The sequence below is a fragment of the Nipponia nippon genome, unplaced genomic scaffold (assembly GCF_047370975.1).
Source record: "Nipponia nippon isolate SJK-2023a ecotype South Korea unplaced genomic scaffold, ASM4737097v1 scaffold_13, whole genome shotgun sequence".
Classification (NCBI taxonomy): domain Eukaryota; kingdom Metazoa; phylum Chordata; class Aves; order Pelecaniformes; family Threskiornithidae; genus Nipponia; species Nipponia nippon.
This window is the reverse complement of record NW_028262324.1, coordinates 646,706-671,536: the sequence shown is the minus strand read 5'-3', so window position 1 is coordinate 671,536 and position 24,831 is coordinate 646,706. Positions and strand designations below refer to the sequence as shown.

The following is a 24,831-nucleotide window of genomic DNA, read 5'->3' as shown; positions in this document are numbered from 1 at the left end:
CAGGGCTTGCACTAGCTCTTGGCAGAACAAGCCAGGCTGGGATGTTGGAGAGGGTCCTGCACCAGAACACCCCCAAACATAGCAAGCCTCGCAAGACCCTGAGGTGCCCACCAGCAAGTAGCACTTGCAGGGAGCTGGGCTGCCCGTGAGGGCAACAAGGCAGATCACCGCATCCTGTGCTGGGCCTGGATGCACAACCACACCAGCAGCAGATGGCATGAGGGCCTGAGCTGGCTCCCAAGCAGGGTGAGCTCTGCAGCTAGTGACCAGTAAGTGTTGCAGTGATATCCATCCCCCCCACACCTCCTGTGCACAGCCCTCACCATTGATGAGATACGGGTGATTGCAGCACTTCCGCAGCTCCATCATAGTGTTGATGAGGTTGGGCATATTGTGCTGGTTGGCACCCTTGGAGAGGAAGGAGAAGTTCTTCTCCAGGATGGCCCGGTAGTATTTCTTCTGGATATTGGTCAGTTCCACCTCAATGATGGTCTCCTGCTTGGGTGCCAGATTCTTCTCTACGTCATCCTTCAGCCGTCGCAGCATCATGGGCTTCAGGATGGACTGCAGCTTCTTCACCTGCCAGAGCAAGTACAGAGATTTACTGCCCTCCCTGCATGGCAAGCACACGGTGACAAGAGCAGAGGGGTCTGCAACACTAGAGCCTCCCCAGGCTGGAAACCCACTACAAATGACCCTGAAGCAGCTGCTCTGACAGCCAGGACAACTTCAGGGTCTGGCTTCCTTGGGGCAGGCATGCGAGTGACCAGACCTGGGCCACAAACTCCACGTGCTTTTGCTGCCAGCAGCCTTGGGTAAATGTCCTGCGCCTGTGCAGGAGAGCTGAGAGCTTTGATTGCAGCTGAGATGATGGTTGCTCCATGTGCCCGTGCCTGCTCCCTCAGAATGACGATCTTTGTGCAAACTCCACTTAAAGCCAGACATTCAAATGGCAGCGAGACAGCCCAGGGAACTGAGCTGCTTTCTGTGACCCACGTTCAAGGGGAACTTTGGAGGATGGCTCCCCAGGGGAACCTGACAAGGGCAACTGACACATGGACTTACTGATCTCCTCACTCCCCCTACACTCCTGTTGGTCTCAGGGACAGACCAGGTGGGAAAGCTGGGTGAGCTGTGCTGCCCAGGCATGCAAGAGGCAGCAGGGAGCTAGGCGGGGAGCAGACCACTGCCTTGGCACAGGCTAGTCTCCTCTCCCCAAAGCAGCGTTGGGGGCTGTGTCACAACTTTGCTTCTCCCGGCATGAGGAGTCCTATTCACTTCCATGAAGCACATGTCTGAGTGCATGTCTGGCTTGGTGACCATGTGTCCCCGTGGCCTGTGCTAACAGTCACCAGCGTCACTCTTCTAGGTACCTGCTCCTCTGTCTTCAGGTCTCCAAACTCCTCCAGGAAGGCTGTCTCTGAGGGGAACTGCTGCGGCTCCAGGAAATTCAGGAGGCTGAAGAGCTCCTCCACCGAGTTCTGCAGGGGGGTCCCTGTCAGCAGCACCTTGTGCTCCTGGGTATACACAGAAAACAGGTTGAGGGCTCAGACCCGCTGGCTGGGTCCATGGTGTCCCAAGAGCTCCTTGTCTTCCAGCCTCAGGAGCACTCTGGGTGGCCTAGGGGCACGCACATTCCCTGAAAGGCTCCCCTGGCCATGGTGCCAGCCCTGACCCAGCCACTGCCATGCAACACTGTCTTGTGGCTCCCAGGACACTCCCCTTGATGTGTCCCAGTCCAGCTCTGTGCAGCAACAACAGCCAAACCCAAGAATCCCACGCTGCCCCCAGGCTTCAGCCCTGCCCTGGCACGAGACCCTCAGGCAGGGCTGTGCTGGCACCCGACAGGGAGGCTGAGAGGCCCCAGGCCTCCGTGCGCCTGCGTCTGGGGGCAGGATGTCCCTCTTCAGGGCTCGGGCAGAACAATGGCCCAGAGCCACGTGATACCGAGGGGCATCAGGGACCTGCTGCTAGGGCCTGCGTCAGCTGGGTGCTCCAAAATCAGCAGGGGCACGTATGACTGTGTCAAGCGTGCACTGGGAACAAGGAGGAGCTTTTATTAGAGGTTCACCATGTAGGTACCTAACAAAAGGAGACAGGGGTCCAGACAACCCCCCAAGACCTGGGGGTGTGAGGAGCGGATGACCTCTCAAGGAGAATGTACTCCCTTCCATGCGCTGACCCCACGGGCTCTCGCTTCAAGCACCACTGGGTGCTGCCTCCCAGGGCGCACCAGCCACTCTGTCCCAGCAGTGTCAGAGACCTGGGCACTCACTCGCTGCTCAGGCTAATCCTCCTGCCCAACCTAATGCAGGGAATGTCCCCAGGAGTCACCAGCTATGAAAGAAGGGCAGTTTTAAGGTGGGAGACTCCCACAGGACTTGTACAAAGGAAGGTGATGGTTACCAAGGGGGTCCAGGAGCAATCCCGCTTTGCCCCAGGCTGCTCACAACGCAGCAGGAACCTGCACAAGACACAAGGTCACAGGGAACAGGATACTAGACTAATAATTTTCAGAGGCCTGGCGCAGCTACAGGTGAATGTGATGGAAGCTGGGTAGGGCTGGGAGATCCAACAGGCCTGATGGCCCTCGGTCCAGCAAACAGCAGCGCTGCTTTCCCCAGGGCTGGAAAGGAGCTGGACATCCACATTAATTTCTCAGAGCAGCTCATTGATCCTTTTTTCACCATGCACAGTCCTCCACCCCGATCCCTGGCACAGACTCGTCCCATGTTTGCAGAGCAGTGAGAAACCAGCTTGAACATGCAGCCCTGCTCACCGCAGGGTACAAGGCACACCACAGCCAGAGGATGCTGTGCACGGCTGGTCAGCAACTACCTCTGTGTGCTGCAGCAGCCTAAGCTGCGCTGCAAGGCCAGGCAGTGCTCTGCCAGGGAGTGCACAGAGATGGGAAGGCATGGAGGGACTTGGCCTGCTGTGGGTTAATATTCCACTTCAGCAAAAAGGAGTTTGTGATGGCTGCAGGGCACCAGTGCCCCACCCATCAGAGGCCCCCCCCCCCCCGTCACTGGCACCGCTCCAGTGACCTGATGGGTCCTGGATGCTTTTCTCTCTGACAGGAAGCTCTCAGCTCTGGCACTGGGCCTGAGCAGCTGGCAGTGGCATCTGACTGCTAGGCATGGCCACCTCTGGCCCACCCTGCTCTTACATGAACGTGAGCAGGACGTGCTCACCAGGGCCATGAGCTTCAGCCCCTCCAGGAGTTTGCAGTTCCTGTTCTTCAGGCGATGTGCCTCATCAATGACCACGCAGCGCCACTGGATCTTCTTCAGCTCCGGGCAGTCGGCAAGGATCATCTCAAAGGTGGTGATAACCACCTGGAACTTGAAGATCCCAGGGAGAGGGTTACCCTAGGGAGACACAAACCATATGCAGCGCTTGACTCCTGCAGAGCGGCAGGACGCTATCAGACATCCTGTCAACATATCTGTTAGCATCTGGGTCCTAGCTGGGATTTCCCCAGATTCATCTGTCTCAAGCAGCGGGCAGGTTCCTGCAAGCCTCCTCCCTGGCCACAGGCTGCATCTCTCCAAACCAGACACTGCTTCAGGGCAGACAAACAGGCCTGGACAAGAACTGTGGCTGGGGCTCTGCTGCATTTTCCCCTTTCTGCATGAGTTGGGCCTGTTCTTCACTCATACACAGCGCACCCTGAGCCCATGCCAGCAAAACGGTCTTAAAAGATCACCTTTCCCTCTCCAGATGAACCACAAGTTCCACATGCAGGTCAGTACTTCCTAAGTAAAGGAAGCCAGGGCTGGGGGACGCATCCCAGGAGTGTCGTGTGCGTCAATCACCTGTGTGTCCCTGTACACCATCTCGTACTGCTGGATCATCTGCCGGCTGATCTGGCTGCCGTGGTACACAATGGCATTCATCTCCGTCCAGGTGCGGAACTCCCTCTCCCAGTTGGTGATGGTGGAGAGAGGCGCGATGATGAGGAAGGGGCCATGGATGCCCATCAGGAATATTTCTGAGAGGAAGGTGATTGACTGGATTGTCTTCCCCAGCCCCATCTCGTCCGCCAGGATGCAGTTCTTCCTGCAGAGATGGACGGGGCAGGTGAACGTGGCTCTCAGGGACAGGAACCACCCTGTGGCCACCTCCTCGATCGGATGTCAGGCTCACCACCTCCACCCACACCTCTCTGACCCTGCAGCGTGGAGGGTGGGGGGACATTGGTACAGTCGCCCAAACCAGTTTGGGTAAGCCAGACCACCCAATTTCTTGCAAGACGATGGACTCAAAGTTAGTGTGAAAGATGCTGTCCTTTGGGTGCACACTAGCCAGTGAAAGATGCATCTGATGGCCTGCTGCAGCTGAGAACATGCATATTCCTGCACTCCTGCCACAGGAATAGGTCACCAGTAGCCTGGCCAATACCAAAAATCAGGTGTATCTTAGACCCATAGCTAAGCCCTACTATCTCCAAGACTCATCAGCATTTACCAGAGAGAAACATTTTTAAAGACTCAGTTGCAAAGCTAAAACAAACAAAGCCTGCCAGCTCCAGCACTGGAAGGTCTCAGTGGCTGCTCCATCAGGCCCCTGTTTGTCAACTCTGCTCCCCCAGCTCTGCTGCTCCTGTGACTGCACACTGGGGCCCCACTGCCAGCAGGACTCCTTGTGGGAGCAGAGGGCTCCAGCCCCTCCTCACCTGTTATACCAGTTAAAGAGCAGCCAGTTCATTCCCTCCAGCTGATACTCCCGCAGCTGGTTGCTGTTCTTATACTCCCGGGACTTCTCCAGTTTCTGCCAGGACTCAGATGCTGGGCGCTCCTAGGAGGACAGAGCAGGAGCAAGGTCCATGGAGAGGAAGAGGCTAACACTCAGCAAGGCCAGACGCCGCTTCTGGGGCTGTGCATCAGGACAACACTTCAGAACAGTCATTGACAGCTGATTCACAGCAAGGTCTTGGCCTCGGGATCCGACCCTCGGATCCTGCTAACTAACCCATCTGGAGGGGAGGATATGGGCCTTGCACTGCAGCAGCAGGGACAAGAAGGTCAGCACTGCTGGACCTTGGCAAGACACAGACAGTCCCTGCCTGCCCAGGGCAGCGAGCTGCCAGCCGGGTACGTTACCTCTGGGTACGTTACCGTGTGCTTGATTTCTGGAGGGATTTGGAGGGCTTCAAACTCTTTAATCTTCCCTGGGTCGACATCCTCCTCCAGCTCCCAGGTGCTCTCCTCGTAGGGCAGCGAGCACCACTTCACCAGGTAGTGAGTCACCTCCTGCAGCGCAGAGAGACAGGCTCAGAGACAGCGCAGGGCTCACAGCCGCTCAGCCCCAGCATGTGGGCACAGACCGCGACTGAGAGCGAGTCACAGAGACGATCAGCAGCCCTCCATTTACCCCTGTGCCAAGGGGTCCCCAAGAACAGGGCTCAGGCTGCACAAGGCTGGGAAGGCCTCGGGGTGCTCCGAGATGACACGCGATGCATGTCGTGGGTCTGGGCCTCCTGCCAAGCCTCCCTCCCTCCGCAGGTCAAGCAAACGATGAAGCCACTCACCTCCCCAGTGTCAGGGTCCTTTGTGTGAGCCACCTCCAGAATTCGATCTACCTCCACGTAGTCTGGGTTGAACAAATCCTCATCAGGCTGCGACAGCAAAGAGTAAAAAGAGAGGTAAGTTCAAGGTGATGCCAGGGTTAAACAGATGGCAGACACGAGTAAACAGCTGCGGGACATCTGTCCCCAGGACGCTGCTAGCTGTGCACAGCACACCAAGTGCCCTGGACACAGGTACACGACATCTGTCTCTGGGCAGGGAGGATGCAGGAGCCCTGCAGAAGGCAAAGCTCTTGCTTTAGAGCAGCCGCAGGCTCCATGCTGCCCTTGCTGGGAGGCAGAAAAGTCCTCTCCAGCCCATCTGGCCCCAAGGTACGAAGCCCTGAGCTGTATGCTCCAGCTTACATGCAGCATCCAGAGCTGTGACTGCCACAGCACAGAGCCACACATAGCACCCGACGAACTCCGCTCCTCTGCAAGGGATGACACCTTGTTCTCTGTCTCTTCCTCTCCCTCTCCCCACCCTCAGCTCAGCAGTCACCAGCAGCAACCACTCATGAGGCAAGGGCTCATCCTCCTGCCAGGAACACCTGGGGAGGAGTGGGCTTTAGACAAGCAGTGGTCCTTGGAGACACACATTGTCTAGGGCTTGGGAAGGAGAAAAAACAGGCTTCTATGTTCACAGCTCCCCAAGCCCCAGTTAGTCACAGGAAAGAGCATTTGCTCCTTCCTAAATTGTTAGTGGTACAGTGCGTTCCAACACATGCTTTTTCTTTGCATCCTGGGAAAGACCTCAAAGAGAATCGGGAGTGAGAAATTTGACACACACCCCCAGCTTTCCAACTACATCCATGGAGAAATTTTCATAGCCTACTGGCCTGATTTACACTTGTAAGGGGCAGTTTGAGGAGATCCAACAACTATCTCTGGAGCAGCAAGATAAATTATAGAACACCTTTCATATTAAACAAGATTAATCTGCTTATAGAGCAGAGCAGGCAGGAGCTGCCCTAAGCCCAAGTATTTATAGCTCCCTCTCTCCCATAGCATCTCTGCTCCACCGTGAAAGCACCTCCAGCACTGCACGCTGCCCTCCCCCTCACTGAGCAACGCTTCCAGGGTTGGCACTGCCTGGCAAGTGACATTCGTCACCCTGCCCATACCTCTGCCAGTGACACCACGGGTGTTCAGGGCACTATCATGGCTCCTTGGCTCCAGCATTCCCACCTGCTCACCCTCTTGTGCTGTTCAAAGCAGCCTGGAAGCTCGAGAGGAATGCTGCTGCCTGGGCATGGCCATGGTGTCAGTGAGGGGGCACAGGCAGGGCTCTGGGCAGCACCCCGGGATCACTGAGCTACAGCAGAGCTCAGGCAGGGCAGGCACAGCTGCACAGTGAGCCCTGCCTGCCCACTCCCAGCCCTGAATTTTGGCCCTGGAGCTGGTCTCGCCTGGGCAGGGAGGTGCCAGAGGCAGCGCTCAACTCTTGGCCTGCTCAGCCACCGCACCGGGCCCAGGTGTGCCGGGGTACAGCTGCTTGCCATGCTTGGCTCTCACCTCTGTGAAAATATGCTTCATCTGAGCCTGCTTGTTCCGGAAGCGCTTTATCTTCTGGGAGATCCTGGGGTCCTTCTCCAGCTCCTCCAGAGTGGCCCACTTACAGTGGAGGTAGGAGCTGCAGAGGAAAAAGAAACCCAACAAAATGTGACCAAAGAAGCCTTTGGGCCCGATCCCATCCGCCATGCAGACCAGCAGGGATCTCCCAGCGGCCCAGAGAACACCCAGCCTACGCCTCGCCATGTGAAACCCCTAACTGGAGGAAGCCGTGGGCCGGGTCCAGGTCAAGACTGAGCACTGCGGCTACAGTAGCCCTCCTGCTTCCCGCCGCCAGAGCTGGCTCAGGAGGACAGGGGCAGTGAGACAGGGATGCTGGGGCTGCAGCTGGGGATGGGATGGGATGGAGGTGGGCACACAGCCCTCGCTCCTGCATGCACAGGGCCCACTGCCACGACACAGAGCACCACAACGCCGCACGTACAAGTTCCTGTACTTGACATAGAACTCCTCCATCTCAAACGCCAGGCCTCCGGGATGAGCCTGAAACCAAGGGAAGGAGAGTTAGCAACAGTCAGAGCCTGTGCAGAAACTGGAGGGCATCTTCTGTGGCCTGGGCGCGGACAGGCGTCCCCTGCCCAGCCACAGGCTCCAGGCAGGCTGAGCCCCACAGACAGCCAGGATGGCCAGGCATTCAGCGTGCTGCCTGCCCCAGAGGCTCAGTGGCCCTGGGGAACGTGGTGTGAGACCACCCTTGAGCATGGGGACTCAAACACCTCCTGGGCATTAGCCCAGGGCTGACTCTTCTCCAGAGGCTTTCTGGTGCCCAGGGCAGGAGAGGCACCACATTGATCCCCAACCCAGAAACGTGCTGGTTGGTGCCGGTCCAGGCATACCCCAGCAGCACCCTGCAAAGAGTGAGTGCAACGAATGGCAGGGCAGCACCGACTGCTGCTATGTCTCATGTCCCTGTTGCACAAGGCAGCCAGGTCCTGTCTGTCCTCTGCCCAGGGACCCCCAGCCCCACTGGCATCTTTGCCACTCACCTCCTTCTGCACCATCCTGGAGGCAAGGATCTTCTCAATGATATTGGCATCATCCTCGGGAGGCTCCTGAGGACAGGAGAGCAGAGCACTGTTTTCCCAGCTCATCACACGGCTTGGCCTCTGGCACCCTCCCAGCACAGAACGGCTGCTTGCTCCTCGCCCGGCCCACCAGCCGGGCAGGCAGAGCCGGCACAGCAGGAGCTGGCAGAGCTGCTCTTGGGAAACCCTTGTTGGGTGTGAGGGTGCAGGTGCTGCCGGCCCAGCCCAGCTACACTCGCCCTCTGCCTGTGCTCCTTGGGCCAGCAAGGCCAGAGCACTGTCGTGTTTAGCTGTGCGGGTCCTTCCAGCTAGACCAGGGCAGCCAGAGAGGGTGGCAAGTCTCCCAGAAAAGAGGAGGGAGCTTGGGCGCTTCTGCCCCCGAGACTGAAGGAAGGAAATGGGCCAAAACGTGCACATCTCTGGCTCCTGGCCACTCTCCATGCCAGGTCTCTGACTTGCCTTGGCATTTATACAACCCTGTAGTGCTGGATGGCCCCAAGAGTCCCAGCAGAGCAGGGAGCAGGGCTGTGAGGCCCTGCCAACTGGCATCCTCTGTTGCTGCCACCTGCCCATGGCCACAGGACACGGGCAACAGCACCTAAGCCCCACTGCTGACCATGCAGCTCTTCCCAGCAGGCTCAAAGTGCTGCCCCCTTCCCTCCAAAGGCTTCGACTCTGCCATGAAGAAATCACCCCATGAGGCTGCAGAGACCTTCTCCTGGCCACCCCAATCCCTCATGATGAGCATATGAGCTTTGCTGGAGGTGGCCCTAACATTGTCCTGCTTCCAGCTCTGAGACGGAAGGCACAGGACAAGTGGGGAGGTCGAGGCTCTCCCAGCCACATGCTGTGGCAGCACCAGCCCCACCAAACGCCAAGGGACAAGAGAGCCAGGCTTGTGCCCATCTGCGCTGTAGCAGGAGAGGCACAGAAAGATTAAGGGGAGAGGACAGACAGCAGAAATGTGGAGCTTGCTTGAGCATTAGAAATATCAGTTCTGCCCTGGCTGAGAGATGGTACAGCAGCAGGAGGAAGAGCAAAGTGCAGAGCAGAAAGGAGGAGGGCTCTGTTCATCTCCTTCAGATGGAGGCAGAGTCTGGTCCAAGGCAAAGCAGTCCTGAGATGCCCCTTTGCAGACTAGAAAGACCCCCCCAAGAAAGGCACGGGGCAGGCTGGGGAGGGACAGACAGCCAGGGCATCCCACACCACTCACCCAAAAGGGTCTGAGAAAGCCAAGGCGGTGCCCAGGGCTGCAGCAACCCCTCCATGCCCCAGCCCTCAGCTGACCTTCTGCCTCTGCACCCCGCTGCGGTGTGGGGCAGGATGCTGGACCCAGCACTGCAACACAGCAAGCAGGGTAACAGCAGCTCTGTCTGGGCCCCTCAGTTGCAGTCCTGTGGCCTAGAGGGGGATTTCTGCCCTATTTGGGGAGCTCTGCCCCACGCCAGGGTAACACGGCTAAGGGGAGCATGCAGAGATGCCCCTGCTGCAGCCACTGTGCAGTGCCCGCTTCCCCACGCTTGGGCATTCACCCTGGCGCTGCTGGGCTCCAGCTTGACTCTGGCCACAAAGGGTTTGTGTGAACACGGCCAGGGGCACAGTGCTGCCATCGCAGCTGCCTCTAGCGCCCCATGGCTGGGAGCTCCCACACTGACCCACAGACTAGCCAGCTTACACAGGTCTGTGGCTCATCGCTGGCAGCCTGCCGACTGCCGGAGGAGCCCTGCATCACCCCACAGAGCTGCTGAGGAACGTGGCCAGGATCCGGGGGGAAAGCTGCAAGTCCAGGCCATGGGGAGAGCAGACTTGAGGCCTCAGCACTCCCATCCTGCCCTGACGGGTCAGTCCCGACCCTGGGCCAAGCCTGCTGGCAGGAGCCCAGAACAGCAGAGCGCCTTGCTGCCATCAGACACCAGCCTTAATAGTTCATCTGGAGCAGGATAAATTGAGGTGGAATTCCAGGACTAAGAGGAGAGCAGGGTGGCTGCATGGACACATGCCAAAGGCAACCCATTCCCACCTGCTGTTTTGAAAATCTCACTTGGAGAGATCACTGCCAGGAGCGCAGCTGGGACATGGCCCCGGGCAGCAGCTGAAGCAGCACCGGCAGCACCTCCCAAGCAGCATCTCCGGTGCAGCACCTCCCGTGCAGCACCTCCCATGCGTATGCAGCAGCCCTTTGGGCGAGGCAGGGAGCATCAGGTCAGGTCTTATTTACTGGCTTAACAACAGAACTGACTAATACCCAGACCAAAGCCTTGTGAAAAGGGGACTAAAGAGGGACATGGGAACACTATGAAAACAGTTAATGACCATTATTAATATCTGGCAGCTCTGTTAGCAACCAGAGAGAGGGAATGAGCTGCAGGATCCAACATGCAGAGCAGCAGGAAGGAGCTGCTAGCACCCACCAGGAGCCAGTGCTGAACCAGTGGGCAGAGGAGGCAGGGCAGTGAGGCCCAAACTGCAGTGACACCGGCTGGTCCCTGCCACGCTGTCCAGACCCCTAGTATGCTGCCCAGCAGATCAGCTTGGCTGGCAGGCATCAGGCTGGGCATCTCTACACTCCGAGGCACTGATGGAGAGCAGCAATGTGGGCAGAAAACGATGGATCTGGCACCTACAAAGCCCTCGGCTGGCAGAGCCAAAATAACAGACTAACCTCATGTACGGGAGCTACAGAGACAGGAGCCAAAGGTGGGCATGGGCAATGGGTGGGTCATGCCTTCAGGGACATGTCCAGAGACGTGCCATGTTCCAGAGGCCTCAGTCTCCAAGCAGGAGGGGGACAGTTGGGGCTGCACACCTCTTGCCCATCCCTTTCTGCACTCACAGACCCTGCAAAGCCAGCCTGCGCCCTCCCAGACAGGGACACTCTCAACCCATCCTTGTGCTGGGATCCCCCACTTCCTCGAACCTCAGCACTGACACCCTTGGGACACCCTGTGGGAGGCAGGAGGCCCTGTCACCCCAGTCCCACATCCAGCCCTACCTCTGCCTGCCATGCCAGAGTAGAAGCGGAGAGTGCAGAGGTTCGCCCAGCTCCCAGCACAGCTATTGTCTCGCCATCATCATCCACCACCTTGAAATCCAGGTCCTCGTTGTACTTTCTCCTCTTCACTTGCCGTCCTGAGCGGCGTTTCTGTGTATGGGACGAAAAAGGCAGTCATGGGGGAGATGGGCAGACCAAGTACCTCCTCCTTGCTTGAGCAGAGGAGAGAAAACCCCAGGGCTGCCTGATCTCCAGCCCACCCCCTGCCCCAGTAGGATGGAGGTGGTGGGAAGAACAGGCAGCCTTTGGAGGTAAACCCATCACTGCAGTGCCAAGGTCTCCATCAATGCCTGACCCACGCAGTCCCACCAGCCCCTGAGGCCTGAAGCAGAGGACCCCTGCAGAGACACGCACAGCTCCCCAGCCCTGCGGGGCTGACCTGCCTCCCTGCACCGTGCCAGGAAAGGGGAGCTGCCAGGAGTCACGGAGGAGAGGGAAACTCAAGGCTGACGGACGTGCAGCGCCCAGGGCAGCAGCATGCACTCAACCCAGGGCCACTAGATGACTTTAAGCAGTGTGGCCGGTGGCTCCCCTCTGGGGCCAGGGTCTACCAGCCACACTGCTGAAAGTGCTCTCTGATCGCTGTGCCCCAGGGCCCAGCTCTTCTCCCACTCAGAGGCAGCTGGGATTTCCCCCACTGGAGCCAGCCGAGGGCTTCAGACATACCTGGCTGTCGGCTGACTCTGCAGACTCCTCTGGGCTCTGCACGGATGGGCTCAGGAGATCCTGATCCAAATCCAAACTGTCCACTGGTATCTCACTTTTCCTCTTCCCTTTCTTCTTCTTCTCCACAGGGGTGTCCTTGCTGCCAAGACAGACTGACAGTTAGATCTTGTCCTAGGGATCTCAGGGGAGAGCCAGCAGACACCCACACAGGGCTCTGCTCCCACTGGATCACCCAGAGGCAGCTCAAGGCTCCTGGGGCCTGCCCCAGCATTGGGAATCCCCAGTCGGTGACACTCATTAATCACCATCAAGTGTTTCTCCATCCAATTCCAGTACACTGGGATGAAAGGGTCCACCTGCCCCGGCCTGGTGTGGGGCAGAAAGGGGCTGGGGGCTCCCACCAGCCAGAGGAACAGCCCCACAGGGGCTGCAGGAGATGGGGTTCAGCTCACGGCCAGCCCTCACTGCTCCTTCGGCATGGGGAGCCCGGATGCGTGAGGTCAGGATGCTCTGGATAGTGGCTCAGGTGTGGCGATGAGCCGGGAAGAACCAGGCCAGCCTCTCCCCTCCAGGCAGGGTCACCCCTTCCTCGGACCGTGAAGTCTCCACAGTGAAGGCAGGTCCTGCCCCAGAGCACGGCAGCCTCTGCCCCAGCTGGGAGACCGAGACAGGGCTCTATGTCCAGTGCAGGCGCAAGGAGGCTCTCCCCACCACCAACCCCAGCAAGCCAGGGCACTGAGGTGCCTGCTCCGAGCAGAGCACTCACAAACATGTCCTGCACCGACGAAAGTCAGGAATACAGTTCAGCAGCTCCAGAGGCATCCTGTGTCCTGGCACCCTGGAGACAAACCTTCTAGCCCAGTCTGAGAAGCACCGGCCATCCTGCCGACCACCTCCCACATGTGCCACAGAGCCCAGCCAGACCCCGGTAAACCTTTACACCAGCATCGAAGCAGAAGCTGCTCCACCTTGTGGTTTGGCTTCCCTGAGCCACAGCACCGAGTCCCTCCCGAGACAGCAACTGAGCAGATGCTGGCCTGTGCCTTCAGCTGGAGGAAGTTAAGCCCCGTGATTGCCACGAATGCAGGGAGGATGCAGGTCCCAGGCTCCCACAGGTGCAACGGCCCACCATGGCTGTCGCCCTCACCTCCAAAGGCCCGCCGGGAGGCTCTGTCCCACCAGGCAACTGTCCTCCGTGCTCGCGGAAGGGATTTGAGCCCTGCTCCCTGTGAATCCCACCACCTTCTTGCAAACATAAAACATGCGAAGACGCAGCCCAGCTCTGCGGCATGTTCTCGTGGTCAGGGCCACCCAGCCCCCCGTGGCACCCAGCACCCACCACAACCTGCCCGAGCAAGGGAACGTGCCCAGGAAGCACCAGGGTAAGAAACAACTGCTCCCGACATGCCCATCCACCCTTACGCTCTACAAGGACACTGTTAAGGGAAAGATTTCAAAGAGCTGGTGCCTGGCCCTGGGCTGAGCAACATCCCCTTCCTCACTCACAGCCCCGCCATCCGTCCCCTCCACATCCCAGACCGGCACAGCAGCAGAGGAATGGTTAGTTTCAAAGCCGCATCAAGGTTTTACCCCAATTTAATGAGAAAAATCACCGCTTACCTGGGACCGGCAAAAACCAAGCAGTTAAAAAATCTGCTGTTAAGGCCAAAAATGCCCTGGCCGTGCACCCACGCTTCAATTAGAGGCCCTGAAAATGCACTGCGAGCACTGCTTCCACCCAAGCAATAACTCCCAAGATATTGATTTGTAAGTCACAATTAACAACTGCTTCATTCATGAACCAGTAGTTGGCTATGATTAGAAATAATTTAGAAGAAATTATGCCACCATTATCTGCCACTTAGAGGACTCCCAGCAATCATTTCATCTGCACGGAGTGCTCACCCTGCCCGCCGCTTGCCTCTCCCTCCCTGCGCTGCCAGGGCCCCCAGCCCGCCTCCCCGTCTCTGTCCCGGTCAGTGGGCACAGGGGGGACACAGCCCTGTTCCCTGCAGAGCTTCCACCTGGACACCCATGGGTGCCTCCACCCAGCAGCCGTTCCTCCCGTGGGTGGGTTTGCTGGTGGCTGACCCAGAGGGCGAGGCGACAGCCCGAGAAGAGGCTCAAAGGGGCTGCGGAGGGGGGAAGCTGAGAGGAGGACCCACGGGCTGGACTCTTCAAGCAACAGGGGTAGACCTAGGTCCTCCTGGAAGGTGCAGGTGAGTGGGAGGAAGCACCATGGGCTCAGGCTCCACCAGAACAGGCCATCAGGAAAGCACAGAGCTTTGTGGCACTCCCAGACTCCCACACAGTTTCTTCTGGCTGCAGGATATGTTACAGAGTTATATTAACTGGTCTTTTTTGCATGAAGTGACCTCTTCAGCAGGGCTCCGCATGCTGGCGCCCAGCACAGCAAGCGCGTCCCCCTTCAGCCCCGCTCCTGGTGCCCCCAGATCCTGCCGTGCCTTTGCAGGAGGGACCAGGGTCTCCAGCTCTGCAGCTGGGGTTATTCCGCTGCAGTCCCCATGCCTAGCAGAGTGACCTGCCCACCAGCTACCCATGGCAGGTCACACTGTCACAGGCTGCTTTTAGCACCCTGCGAAGGCACTGCTGGCAGCCAAGGGACCTGTCAGGGTGGCAACAAGCTCCTGGACAAGAGGTCCCTGCCAGGGACATGGCACCCAGCTCTCGCCCTGCTGAGCTCCCCGCCAGCCTGGTGTGGGAGCTTTGCTACCCCACACCTTCTTCCATTCACCACCAGCCCATAGCAATGGCACTAACGGCCGCCCTGGTGCCAGCTCCGTAGCCCTGGCCTCTCCAGGATCCGGCCGTCAGCAAGCTCCAAAGAAGCAGGGCTGTGGAAGACCCCGGGCTTGGTCCTCACCCTGCACACATGTCCTGAGGGCAGCCATGGCGGGAGGGAGTGGGCAGATCCCACGGACTCTGGGATGCCCATTCTGCTGACCACTCGAGGAAAGTGCCCTCGAGAAGCTCTACCAAACTGGTGTTTTCTAACAAAGAAACGTTTTGCTGAAAAATTCCCACCTAGTTCCTGTACTAATCGCATTTACAGTAGAAATATATTCATCCTATGGATTATTTACAGTACACGAGGAGGGCCCAGCTCTAGTTGATAGGTCTGCTTTGTACAGGACTCTCCAAAAACACTTATTCTCACCAGTCCACAACAGTAAACCAAATGACGCTGGTGCTGCTCTGCTATCTGCACACATTCCCAATTAAAAAGAAAACAGAGCTAAGAAATCAGAGCTTCTGGCCAATCAGCCAATTAATTAATTAAAAGGATGAGGAATTACCGGAGGTGGTGGCATCGGGCCGTGCAGTACAAGGGAGTCCTCAGGCATCCCCCTGCTGCTGGCCTTGGTTGCCAGCACCACTCCGCAGCTGCAAGGGAGGGACAGGTCCTGCTGCCCAGGAGAGGGAGAGGAGACAATATATGCTCCACCGTCCTCCCAGACCTCGGCCGAGGGAAGGCAGGCTGCTGGCCCCTGGGCATGCAGGGACCCTCGCTTGCACAGACAGCCCAGGGTCAGGTCCTCTCACTCACATACCCTCTGCCCGGGCCCCAAAACAGGTATGACAATGCCACACAGCACCTCGCTGTCCTGATGAGACACCTCCTTAAGGTCCCTCTGCCCCCCAGGACACTTGGCACAAAGGCCACTCCAAGGAGAGGCCAAGATTATTCAGTCCTCTCCTGGACCTGGGGTGACACAGAGCCTCATCCCCAAAAGGGCACCTGCCTGTCCTGTCTCTGCGTGGCCAGAGAGCTCATCCTGGCTACCGACTGGCCCGTCCAGCCTTCAGCTCAAGGAGCCCGCGCACCCTGCAACGTGGTGGCCCAGTGCGGCGCTCTCAGCCAAAGCTCCTGCGAGCCCACAGCCCCATCCACACCAGGCACGGAGGCAAGGCACCCACCTGCTCTTCTTGGGTCTTGCTCTGGGGGCAGGCTCAGAGTTGCTCTTCTTGTCTTTAGGCTCCTTGGGGGCTTTGGGTTCCCGAGGTTTCCGGGGCTTCTTAGCCACCTCCCTCTGCTTGGGCTCCTTCGGCTTCTTGGGCTCCTTAGCCTTTTTAGGCTCTTTTGGTTCTTTAGGCTCTCTCCTCCTCTTTGGTTTCACCTCCACAGCTGCTTTTTCTCCCCCTTCCTGCTCTCCCAGATCCTTTTTCTTCCGTTTCTTCTTCACCCCCGTGCCCCCGCCCCCACTGTCCTGCATCCCGTTCTGGGTGCTGGTCCGCTTCTGGGGAGCCCCGTTGGGCTCCTCCTCCAGGCACTGGCACTGGCCGGCCGTGTCCGTGGCTGTCACCGTCACCTGGTGGGACACCTCGTCCTGCTCCTCACTGTTGGCAAAGGGGTCCCGCGCCTTGCACTCCCAGGCATCCGACATTGGGGAGCGGCTCAGTGCTTTTAAGCTTGGCGGCTGCAGAGAGAGCAGAAAGGCAGGGTGTGAAGCAAATGCCACATACAGAAATAGCAGGCGCTCTAGGGGGAACTGCAGCCCCAGCAAGGCTCTAATCACCCAGGTGCAGCACGAGCGATGTCCCTCAATATACAGGGGACTATGGCTAACAGCCACCACACACAGACACAGCTCAAAGGGGAGGACCCCCCTTCCCTGCCCGACGGAGGCTGACAGGTTAGAGAGGCCTTTTGCTTCCCCACCAACCCACGTAGGTCCAGAGCGGAGGCAGCTGGCCCCTCTGCTCTGCCCCCAAGCACAGTCCTGTCTTTGATCGCACACTCCACACCCCACTCTGCTAAGACCCAGAGTGATCCACGTGTCCCGGCCACCTCCTGCCCATTGCCCAGAGCCAGGGGTTGTCCCGGCAGAGCAGGGAGAGGGAATTAAGGATGCCTTGCAGCCTCCAGCAACAAGAAGCAGGCCCCGAGATCCGTTCGGGGCAGAGCTTGGGGCAGAAGAGCAGGGTTAGACCGGCACCTTTCCTGAGAGCTGCTGGGCGCCAGGGCTGCCTCCAGCCCAGGAGAGCGGAGCTGCTCTTCCTGCTCCAGCTCTTCCTTCCCTTCCTGCGAACTTTCCAGCACCGAACGCTGAAAGGAATTCAGCTGCCTCCCCGGCACGCTCCGCCACAGCAGGCCCAACCAGAAAACAGCACAAAAAGGCCCAGCTCTGCTCAAACAACAGCATGAGTGTCTGCAATAAGGAGCCCAGGCTTGTGAGCAGCGACCCTGTAAATATTTACATCCTATGGGCTGAGGACTGGAGCGCATTCAGGGTGGCCTAGGCACAGGGCACTCTGTATGCTCGGATTTCTGATTTGGATTAGATGGAAGCATTAAATGAAACAGGTTGCAAAGGGGAAAAGACCCCTGATGTCCCTGCAGCCACTCACGAGTGGGGCTGCTGGCACGTCTGGCATCAGCTGGGCAGGCTGCACCAGCATCTCTGCCCGCACGCAGCCACCTCCAGCGCTGCTGCCCGTCTGCTCCAGTGACCTGGGACGGGGGAGAGCAGTCGTCCCATCACACGGACAAGCCATCAAAGTGCACCCAAGCAATTAAGGGGAACCTATTCTGGGTTATGAGAAAATCAGCACTATAGATGCTGCCTCTGAGCCCACAGGCTGAGCAACAGGATCAGTCCCAGCCTTTGCATTCCTCAGATCTTGCAAGCTGGGGATCAGCTGGAACAATTTACTGGATTAGCTACAAAGCTCACAGACCCCCAAGAGCCTGGATCTCCTTTTGCTTCTGTGCTGAACAGCAGCCAAGTGCAGATACCAGACGGAAAGCAAATCTTCAGCATCCTTGCACAGCAGGAGGGTGAACTACTCCTTCCCAGTCACAGCTTGTAGCCCTGAGTCTCGCAAGAAGCTGCCCGCCTCCAGACAGACCACCCAACGAGCAACAGGTCCAGATACCGCAGTTCTGGTGCCGTCCAAGAGCAGGCAATGTCACCTGCCCTGACAGAGAGGGTGTCCCCAGCTCACCCACAGGACTGGACGAGGACGGGGCTGGGAGCAGTGCTGAGCACCTGCAGCAGCTCCATCCCTGACAGCCTGTGCCTGGGGGAGCTGAGCCACGATGCCCAGGCATGGGGACGTGGGTCCCTCTCGTTGTGTGCATCAGCATTTCCCAGCAAACCAGTGTGGAGCAGGGAGTGCCGAAACCAGCTCATGATTTCCACTGCCGCACACCAGCCAAGGGGTCCAAGGCAAACCCCTACCCCATCTGCTGTCTGCAGCTACAGCTCCAACCCAGGCTACGGAGCCCAGGCAGGTCCCACTCGCCACTGGCACGTCCACTGCCCGGCAGGAGCCTCAGGCCCCACCGCACCAGACAGGCTGATAAAGCTGTAAGGAGAGCAGGCCTCAAACCGTGACCTGCTTTGTGGGGTCTGCCTCAGGCTCGCGTTGTGCTCCTTAGGCAATCAGAAAGGGCATTTCGGTGATTGCTGATGAAGACATCCCGGCCTGCCACAAGCCCTGCTGCAACAGAAGGTTAAAGGCTTTACAGAAACAACCACGAGCTATCAGAAGGTTTGTGAAAACGCAAGTAATCCTTCCGCTCCTCCTGCATCACCTCTTGGCTGCCAACAGCCCCTCCAACCTCTAGGCAAGCCCATCATGGTGGGAGCACAGACGTGTCCACCCCAGCACCCCTCCCAGCAGTGCTGCAGGCCCCCAGATCCAGCAGTGCCAGCACTTTGCCATGGGATGCCCCGTGGGCATCAGATCTCACAGCCTGCTGTGTCTGGGAAGCAGTGTTGGTACCAGTTAGCAGTGCTTGCCTCCAGCTGGAGCAGCCAGAAGCTTCTGGCACAGGCCCTGCCATGAAAGGGCCATCAAACACCAGCCTGTGGGACCAAGCAGCTCATGGCCAGAGCTTGCCCAGGCAGCAGAAGCACAGAGGGGCAGGGAAACCAGGTTCCTCCACACTGACTGCAGGCAAAGTACTGCTGGCCCCAGAAACCCTTCTGCACCCAAGGCTGCTTGGTTTGTCTTGAGGGGAAAAGGCTCCGTGTCGTGCTCCTACACATCCACGACAAGCTCCTGCCATCCACATAGGACTGTGCTGCCAAGTACAAATCTGCAGTCAGAGCTCGGCGCACTGCTGCGAGCCAGGGAATGGGCTTTTCCTACTTCCCCTTGATGAGGTTCAGTTTATCCTGGCTTCTCGTCAACAGGAAAAGCCTGAGAAAGCAGTGCCAGGGTTATCTGTGCTCCAGCGTGCCTTCAAAGCACACTCGCAGCTTGCCTGCGGCAGTGTGGCCAGTCCTTTGCAGCAGGCAGGAGCACGCTGCAGCAGCAACCTCCAGGCTGAGTGGCCTGAGACACACGTCTCCACAAGCCATCAGGCTGCCCATGGCTTTGCGTGGGCTACTGGTCACCATGTCTGCAGCAACAGCCAGCAGTGACACACTCCACGTTCAGACTACCTTCACAGGGGAGAAACACATCCAGCTTCAGGAGCCTAAACCTGGCAAATCGTAGCCCCAGGACGCTTGCTGCAGCAGGTGGGCAAGGCGGGCTCCCCTCGGCTGCTCTGGACCAGCCAACGGCCACTCTAGGCCAGTGCCCTGACCCCGAGGCAGGCAGGAGTGGGGCAGGGCAGGCAGCGTGCTCTGCCTCCCCGTCTGCCCAGGCTGACTGCGGCTCGGGAGCTCCAGTGGCAGGACTGCATCCAGACCACGGCAGCTAACAGCTGCGTGAACCCACCTGTAACCACGGGCACCAAAGCACCCGGTGGCATTCAGTACGACAAACTGATAAGGTACAGGGAAAAACCCACTAATTTTGTTTCAGTCGTGCTGCCCTCCTAAGTGGCTTCTAGTTCTCAAGGTGTGAGAGCACAAAGGAGGATTTCCTTGTCACCCGCTCTGTCCCATTCACTGTTTTGCCATTCTCCATCACGTCCTTCCCCTGCAGAGCTCCCCTGGCCCAGCTAAGGTACAGGTGACAAGTCACACTCTCCTCGCAGGAGGGCTAGGCCAGCTCTCAGAGCATCTGCCTTATCCTTCTCTGCACCTCTTCTAATCAGACCAGCTTTGGGGTAGCAGTAGGAAAGCACGTGGTATCAGAGAAGTACCACATAGCAGCAGAAGGGTTTCTGCTCTGTTCCTTCTCCCTTTCCAAACCGCTGAATGCGCCTCTGGGACAACCCGCAGGCAGATGCCAAACTCTCTGCCAGCGTTCTACAGTCTCCTCCAAGAGCGGGGACAGCCCCGCATGAAGATACACACATGGCTGGTTCCCCCATATGCACTACTTGGCACGTCTTAAGACTTTTCTTCAACTCTTCAGACTCCCTCTCCATTTCAGCATCTGAGATGATTGCAGGAATCAGCTGGTGCCTTCTCCTCTGCTCCACACCATGAAAGCAGAGACATTTTTCCTGTACTTTGCTTCCTATTCTTTAACCAGTCACTAATTCACAAAGACCTCTTATCAGGACAATGCTTAACTTCTTGAAAAGCATTCAGTAAGAAACTTTCTCGACAGTTGTTTGGGAGCCCATGAGCACTGTACCAGCCCAGACCAATCTTACCCCTGCAATCTGGCTGTCTTTAAAATCCCTGGCAGACTGCAAGGACTAATTTTGCTTCACAAAAGCCATGCTGACTATTCACCAGTGTAGTATTTTCATAGATAAAGTGTTTATTATGGTTCCTATCGATTTACCCAATACCCACGTAAACCCATTGGCCTTTAATTTCACATTTGCTACCTCCTGCTCCATGGATGCGGCCCTGATGGGCAGCAACCCCTAACACTATTTATTAGCGATTCCCAACATCTCATTCGGCTCCTTTACGATTCGAGAGTAAATACCGTCAAAGCCTGGTGGCTTGTGTTACTTTGCTCAAAAATGTCTTTATCAAACCCTTTAATTTAGGGGCAACTCTCCGATGCGTCTGGCATGGGGGATGGCTCTGGGCTGGGAGCCTTCCTGAGCGAGCTGTTCTGCCAGCGCCCTGTTTCCATGAGCACTCACTTGACATCTCAATCGCTTATTTACCCTGTGACTCCTCTTAAAGGCTTTTTAGTCCTGAGATATTTGGAAAAAAATGTATTATTAGACTCCGTGTCTTTAGCAAGTGGTTCCTAAAAATCTTTTTAGTCCTGCCTTGTTACAGGTTTACTTTTAAATTTCCAGAATATGTGTCCTTTTTCTTACTACAACTTTTTTTTAACTAAAGAAAAACATCATTTTACATTGAACAGCCTCTTCTACATGTCTTCTTACATGCCCATCTAACCACACAGGTTTGTTGTTACTGGGGTATTTTGGAGGGGGGAGAAATCAAGACGAAACTTCCAGGTTTTGGTAGGTGAAATAAAGATGAAACTTCCAGGTTTTGGTAGGTGATGCCCATCTCTGAACCTCTGGCACCATACCCAAGCAGGCTCCATACGCCCAGTACACTTCTTAGCCTTAGAGCTGTGCCTTTGCACTGTCTCTCAACTGGCATTTTTTTTGGTGATGATTGTAACGATTTTAGATTTTCAGAATACACTTTTATGTAACATTTGTACATTTTTTTTTTTATTTCCAGAGGAATCTTCTATAAATTACATTTTATACAGGAAAGCAAGTCCCTCAGCAGCAGCTGGAGCACGAAGTCTTGTCCCATGCATCTAACTACTGTCAAAGAGAAGGTCAGGGGAAAAAAAATATTTAAAACCTCCCCAGAGAGCTGTGAAGGCTAACAGAGAGCACTTATAATTGCATGACCCCACTAGAGGGCAAAGCCAAGGTTAGGGTGGGCCTTAATGGTGTGTTTCCTTAACTTAAAATTGTTTCATTTAATTTATAGTCCCAATTTGACTCGACTTCACAGTTTTTATTCAGGACTTAGGGGAAAACACCAGGAGATGGGAGGCAAAGCGTCTCCTGCCCCTGGTCCTCGAAGGGCTCCCTCCCCTCTCCCAAACTGCTGAGCCAGCGAGATGCACCAGCTGCCGGCCCACGAGGGTCACGCAGCGCCCCGACCCTCTCCAAGGCCTCCAGCCAAGAGCGGAGCTGGGTTCACAGCGACCTGAAGGAGCCGTTCAAAAACTCCACTTGGCACGTGCGCAGGGCGCTTAGGAGCAGTGAAGTTCAGCAGCGTTTTCCCCACAACTGCCCAGGGCACGCATCAGCCCGGGGCCAGCAGGGCTGCCTGCGGTCTGAGCCGGGTCCAAAACCCTTGCCCTGCCTGCGCCCGGCACCTGCAAAGGGAACAGCAGAGAAGAGGAACGAGGGGGAACAGCAACCGCAAAGAGAAGGTGGGGAGGGGAAGAGGGAGGGAACTGGGGACAGGGAAAGGGCAGCTAGGACAGGGGGCCAGGATGACACTAGGATGTTATGGGATGAGAGTCCTAAGGAGCAAGTGAGAATGGAGAAGAGCAGGCAGCTTTGGGTGAAGACACGAGAAAACTGGGCCCGAGCACCTGGGAGAGGTACAGCAGAAGGGGTCAGGCTTGGCTGGATGGGGCAGAAGATCCTGCACCCTGTGCCCAGCCAGGAGGGAACCACCACACACCCAGAGCCCCACTCCCTCCACGACCTGAGAGACCACATCACCTTCCCTGCCTCCGGTGCTCCTCGGCTCCCACCCCATGGCTGGGCAGCCCAGCATCACCTTCTGCCCCATAAAGGTGGCACCAATTATACAGCTTACGCACTTGCCATGCGATACCTGGAATGGCGAGAGCAGAGAGGGGCTCCCCTGGACCCAAGTGGCAGAAGTCACAGGCCAGCGCTGCTGGGAGGTGCGATGGGGATGAAGTGGATGGTGCATCAACACTGCTGCGTGTCGGAGCCTCCTCGCCAGCCAGCATCACTCCTGATCCGTACCCAAACCCTGAAGTACCACACGAGTTTGGGGGTGGGAAGAGGAAAGGAGCAACAGCCTGCTGTCCACCCTGCTGCCCATCCTGCACCTCAGGGCCCTGCCCTGAGCCCTGCAGACTTCCCCCCCCCAAGAGCACAGCGTTCCCAGCAGGGTAAAGCTCTGCCACAGCCTCAGGGTCTGAACGGCAGCTCCATCCTGCAAGGAGGCCACGGCTGAGCCCTTCTCATGGTCATCACCAAGAGCAAAGCCAGCTCCCCAGGCTCAGCGACATCCACACAACACACTCTTGCTGGGCGGCATGACCAGAGCCGGCAGTAGTGGCCACGCCACATGCCATCTCGCACACAAGTGCCAGCACCATTCAACCCCTGTTCACTGCAGGCTGGACCAGGCAGCCCCCCAGGAGAAGCAGGATGCCCCCACAGAAGCCCTGCAGTTGGGTCTAGGGCACAGCTCAAACCCCACAGAGATCCGTCCTGTATGTGGAGTGTCCACTGACTGCAGGGGTCATCAAAGGCTTCCATGCTCTTTAGACAGAGGCCGACGTCCGGGGGCTGTCCAGCACCCCAGCTGCTCGGCTTCCCCCCACGGCACTGACCAAAGCCACCAGCCAGGCTGCCGCTGCGCCAGCAGCCCAAGGTGGGCACCATCACACAGCTCTGCCTCCCTGAAATGGAGGCAGCCATCGGCTGCCGTCGGCCCAGTCTTTCTGCGCAGCTGGTTGCAGAGCCCCACGACGGGAACAGAAGAGACAGCTTCTTACATACACAGCGTTTTAGCAGACTGTTGAGCCACCCTCTCTGGCAGCTGCAATCCCCACCGGTGGCATGCACAGCATGGGCTGTTGTATTCTAGTCACTGGGTGTCCACACCCCTCGTTTCCAGCTCTTAATGCAATGCAGCAGAAGCTAAAAATACACAAGTGCCACCCTCCGTCATGTCTCCGAGCAGGCTCTGCAGTCGCCATGGGATGTGCGTGACGGAGGTGGGGCCTGGCTCCATTCCCAAGACACTCCACCAAGACACAGCCCTCAACAACTACAGCCGGGAAGCTCCATCCTGTGACGAAGCCAGCCCCGGCAGCGGACATGCATGTCCCCACTGCCCTGGCGCAGGGCAATGCAGAGGCAGAGGGCAGCTTAGTCCTCTCTGGCAGCGCGGGAAGGAAGGCAGGGAACGACCATGGAGAGAAGAGGGCCTGTGCAGCAGCGTGCTGCCACGAGCAACAGCAGGGCGAGGAGCCCTGGGGACCATGGGGAAGGACCAGGACCAGCGCTCCTGGCTGTGGGTGGAGGAGCAGGGCACCCTGGCAACTCAATAGTTCAATATTTCTCAGGTTATTCAACAAGTCAGAGCTTGGAAGAAATAAGCAGGAGTAGAAGACCCTTCAGTGCCGAGGGAGGAGCAGGACACAGACGGGAGAGGCAGCCCAGGGAACGATGGTGCTGCTGAAGCCCTCAAAGAAAAGCCACTGCTTGTCATTGCTCCCTGGGGTAGCTAGGCACCCCTGTCCCACCTCCGCCAGCAGACAAGGCACCCTGGCACGAAGCCTCACAAGTCACGAGGGAAGCGACAGGTTTCACGAGTTAGTCACAGCTTGGTGACAAAACCACCAGATTTTCATGCATTACTAAGGAAGAAGAGTCGTGCAAACACAGACCCTGCTTGCGCTAACAACAGCCCCTCATCTGGTGCACCAGTTGGCAGCGCCCTGCATGCCAAGCCATCCCAATCCATGCGGGAAGGGTGGCACAGCTGCGGGGGTACAAAGGGGGCACAGAGGAGCTTCTCCCAGGACGGCCTGCTGCAAGACCCCAGCTCTCCAGCCCAGGCTTTGCAGTCCACTAGCAGTGGACATGGGCAGGACAAGGCACTTGCTCAGGGCAGCCATGGGCTTGGGAAAGGAGAGAGCACATTCATAACCCGTTCTCGAAGGAAGCTGACAGCTCTCCTGTCCCTCACCAATATGAAGGGTGCCAGCATTTTGACAGCCTTTGTACCCATGGGCCTGAACCTACACCTACATGACGACCAGGATGGAGCTTCTGCAGGTGAGACACGTACAGAAACACGTGGCCCGTGAGAGCCCTGGGAAGCACACAATCATCTCATCTTCTCCAGAGAGACTGCTCA

At 57.5% G+C, this 24,831-nt stretch overlaps 1 protein-coding gene across 13 annotated transcripts in view; it reads right to left on the bottom strand.

The window, feature by feature from the left end:
- Positions 1 to 24,831, bottom strand: part of CHD6 (chromodomain helicase DNA binding protein 6) — an 85,808-nt gene that overhangs the window by 29,895 nt on the left and 31,082 nt on the right. For 10 of the 13 annotated variants that reach the window (XM_087749375.1, XM_087749378.1, XM_087749370.1 and 7 more), the window contains 13 exons: positions 15,824 to 16,323; positions 11,885 to 12,023; positions 11,159 to 11,308; positions 8,128 to 8,193; positions 7,566 to 7,624; positions 7,085 to 7,202; positions 5,534 to 5,620; positions 5,106 to 5,255; positions 4,679 to 4,800; positions 3,819 to 4,062; positions 3,195 to 3,371; positions 1,374 to 1,517; positions 324 to 579 (listed from right to left, as the gene is read on the bottom strand). In XM_087749375.1, the coding sequence (XP_087605501.1) occupies positions 324 to 579; positions 1,374 to 1,517; positions 3,195 to 3,371; positions 3,819 to 4,062; positions 4,679 to 4,800; positions 5,106 to 5,255; positions 5,534 to 5,620; positions 7,085 to 7,202; positions 7,566 to 7,624; positions 8,128 to 8,193; positions 11,159 to 11,308; positions 11,885 to 12,023; positions 15,824 to 16,323 (2,212 nt within the window). The remainder of the gene's footprint in view (positions 1 to 323; positions 580 to 1,373; positions 1,518 to 3,194; positions 3,372 to 3,818; positions 4,063 to 4,678; positions 4,801 to 5,105; positions 5,256 to 5,533; positions 5,621 to 7,084; positions 7,203 to 7,565; positions 7,625 to 8,127; positions 8,194 to 11,158; positions 11,309 to 11,884; positions 12,024 to 15,823; positions 16,324 to 24,831) is intronic. The other 3 variants (XM_087749373.1, XM_087749374.1, XM_087749382.1) reach the window with 1 other exon arrangement.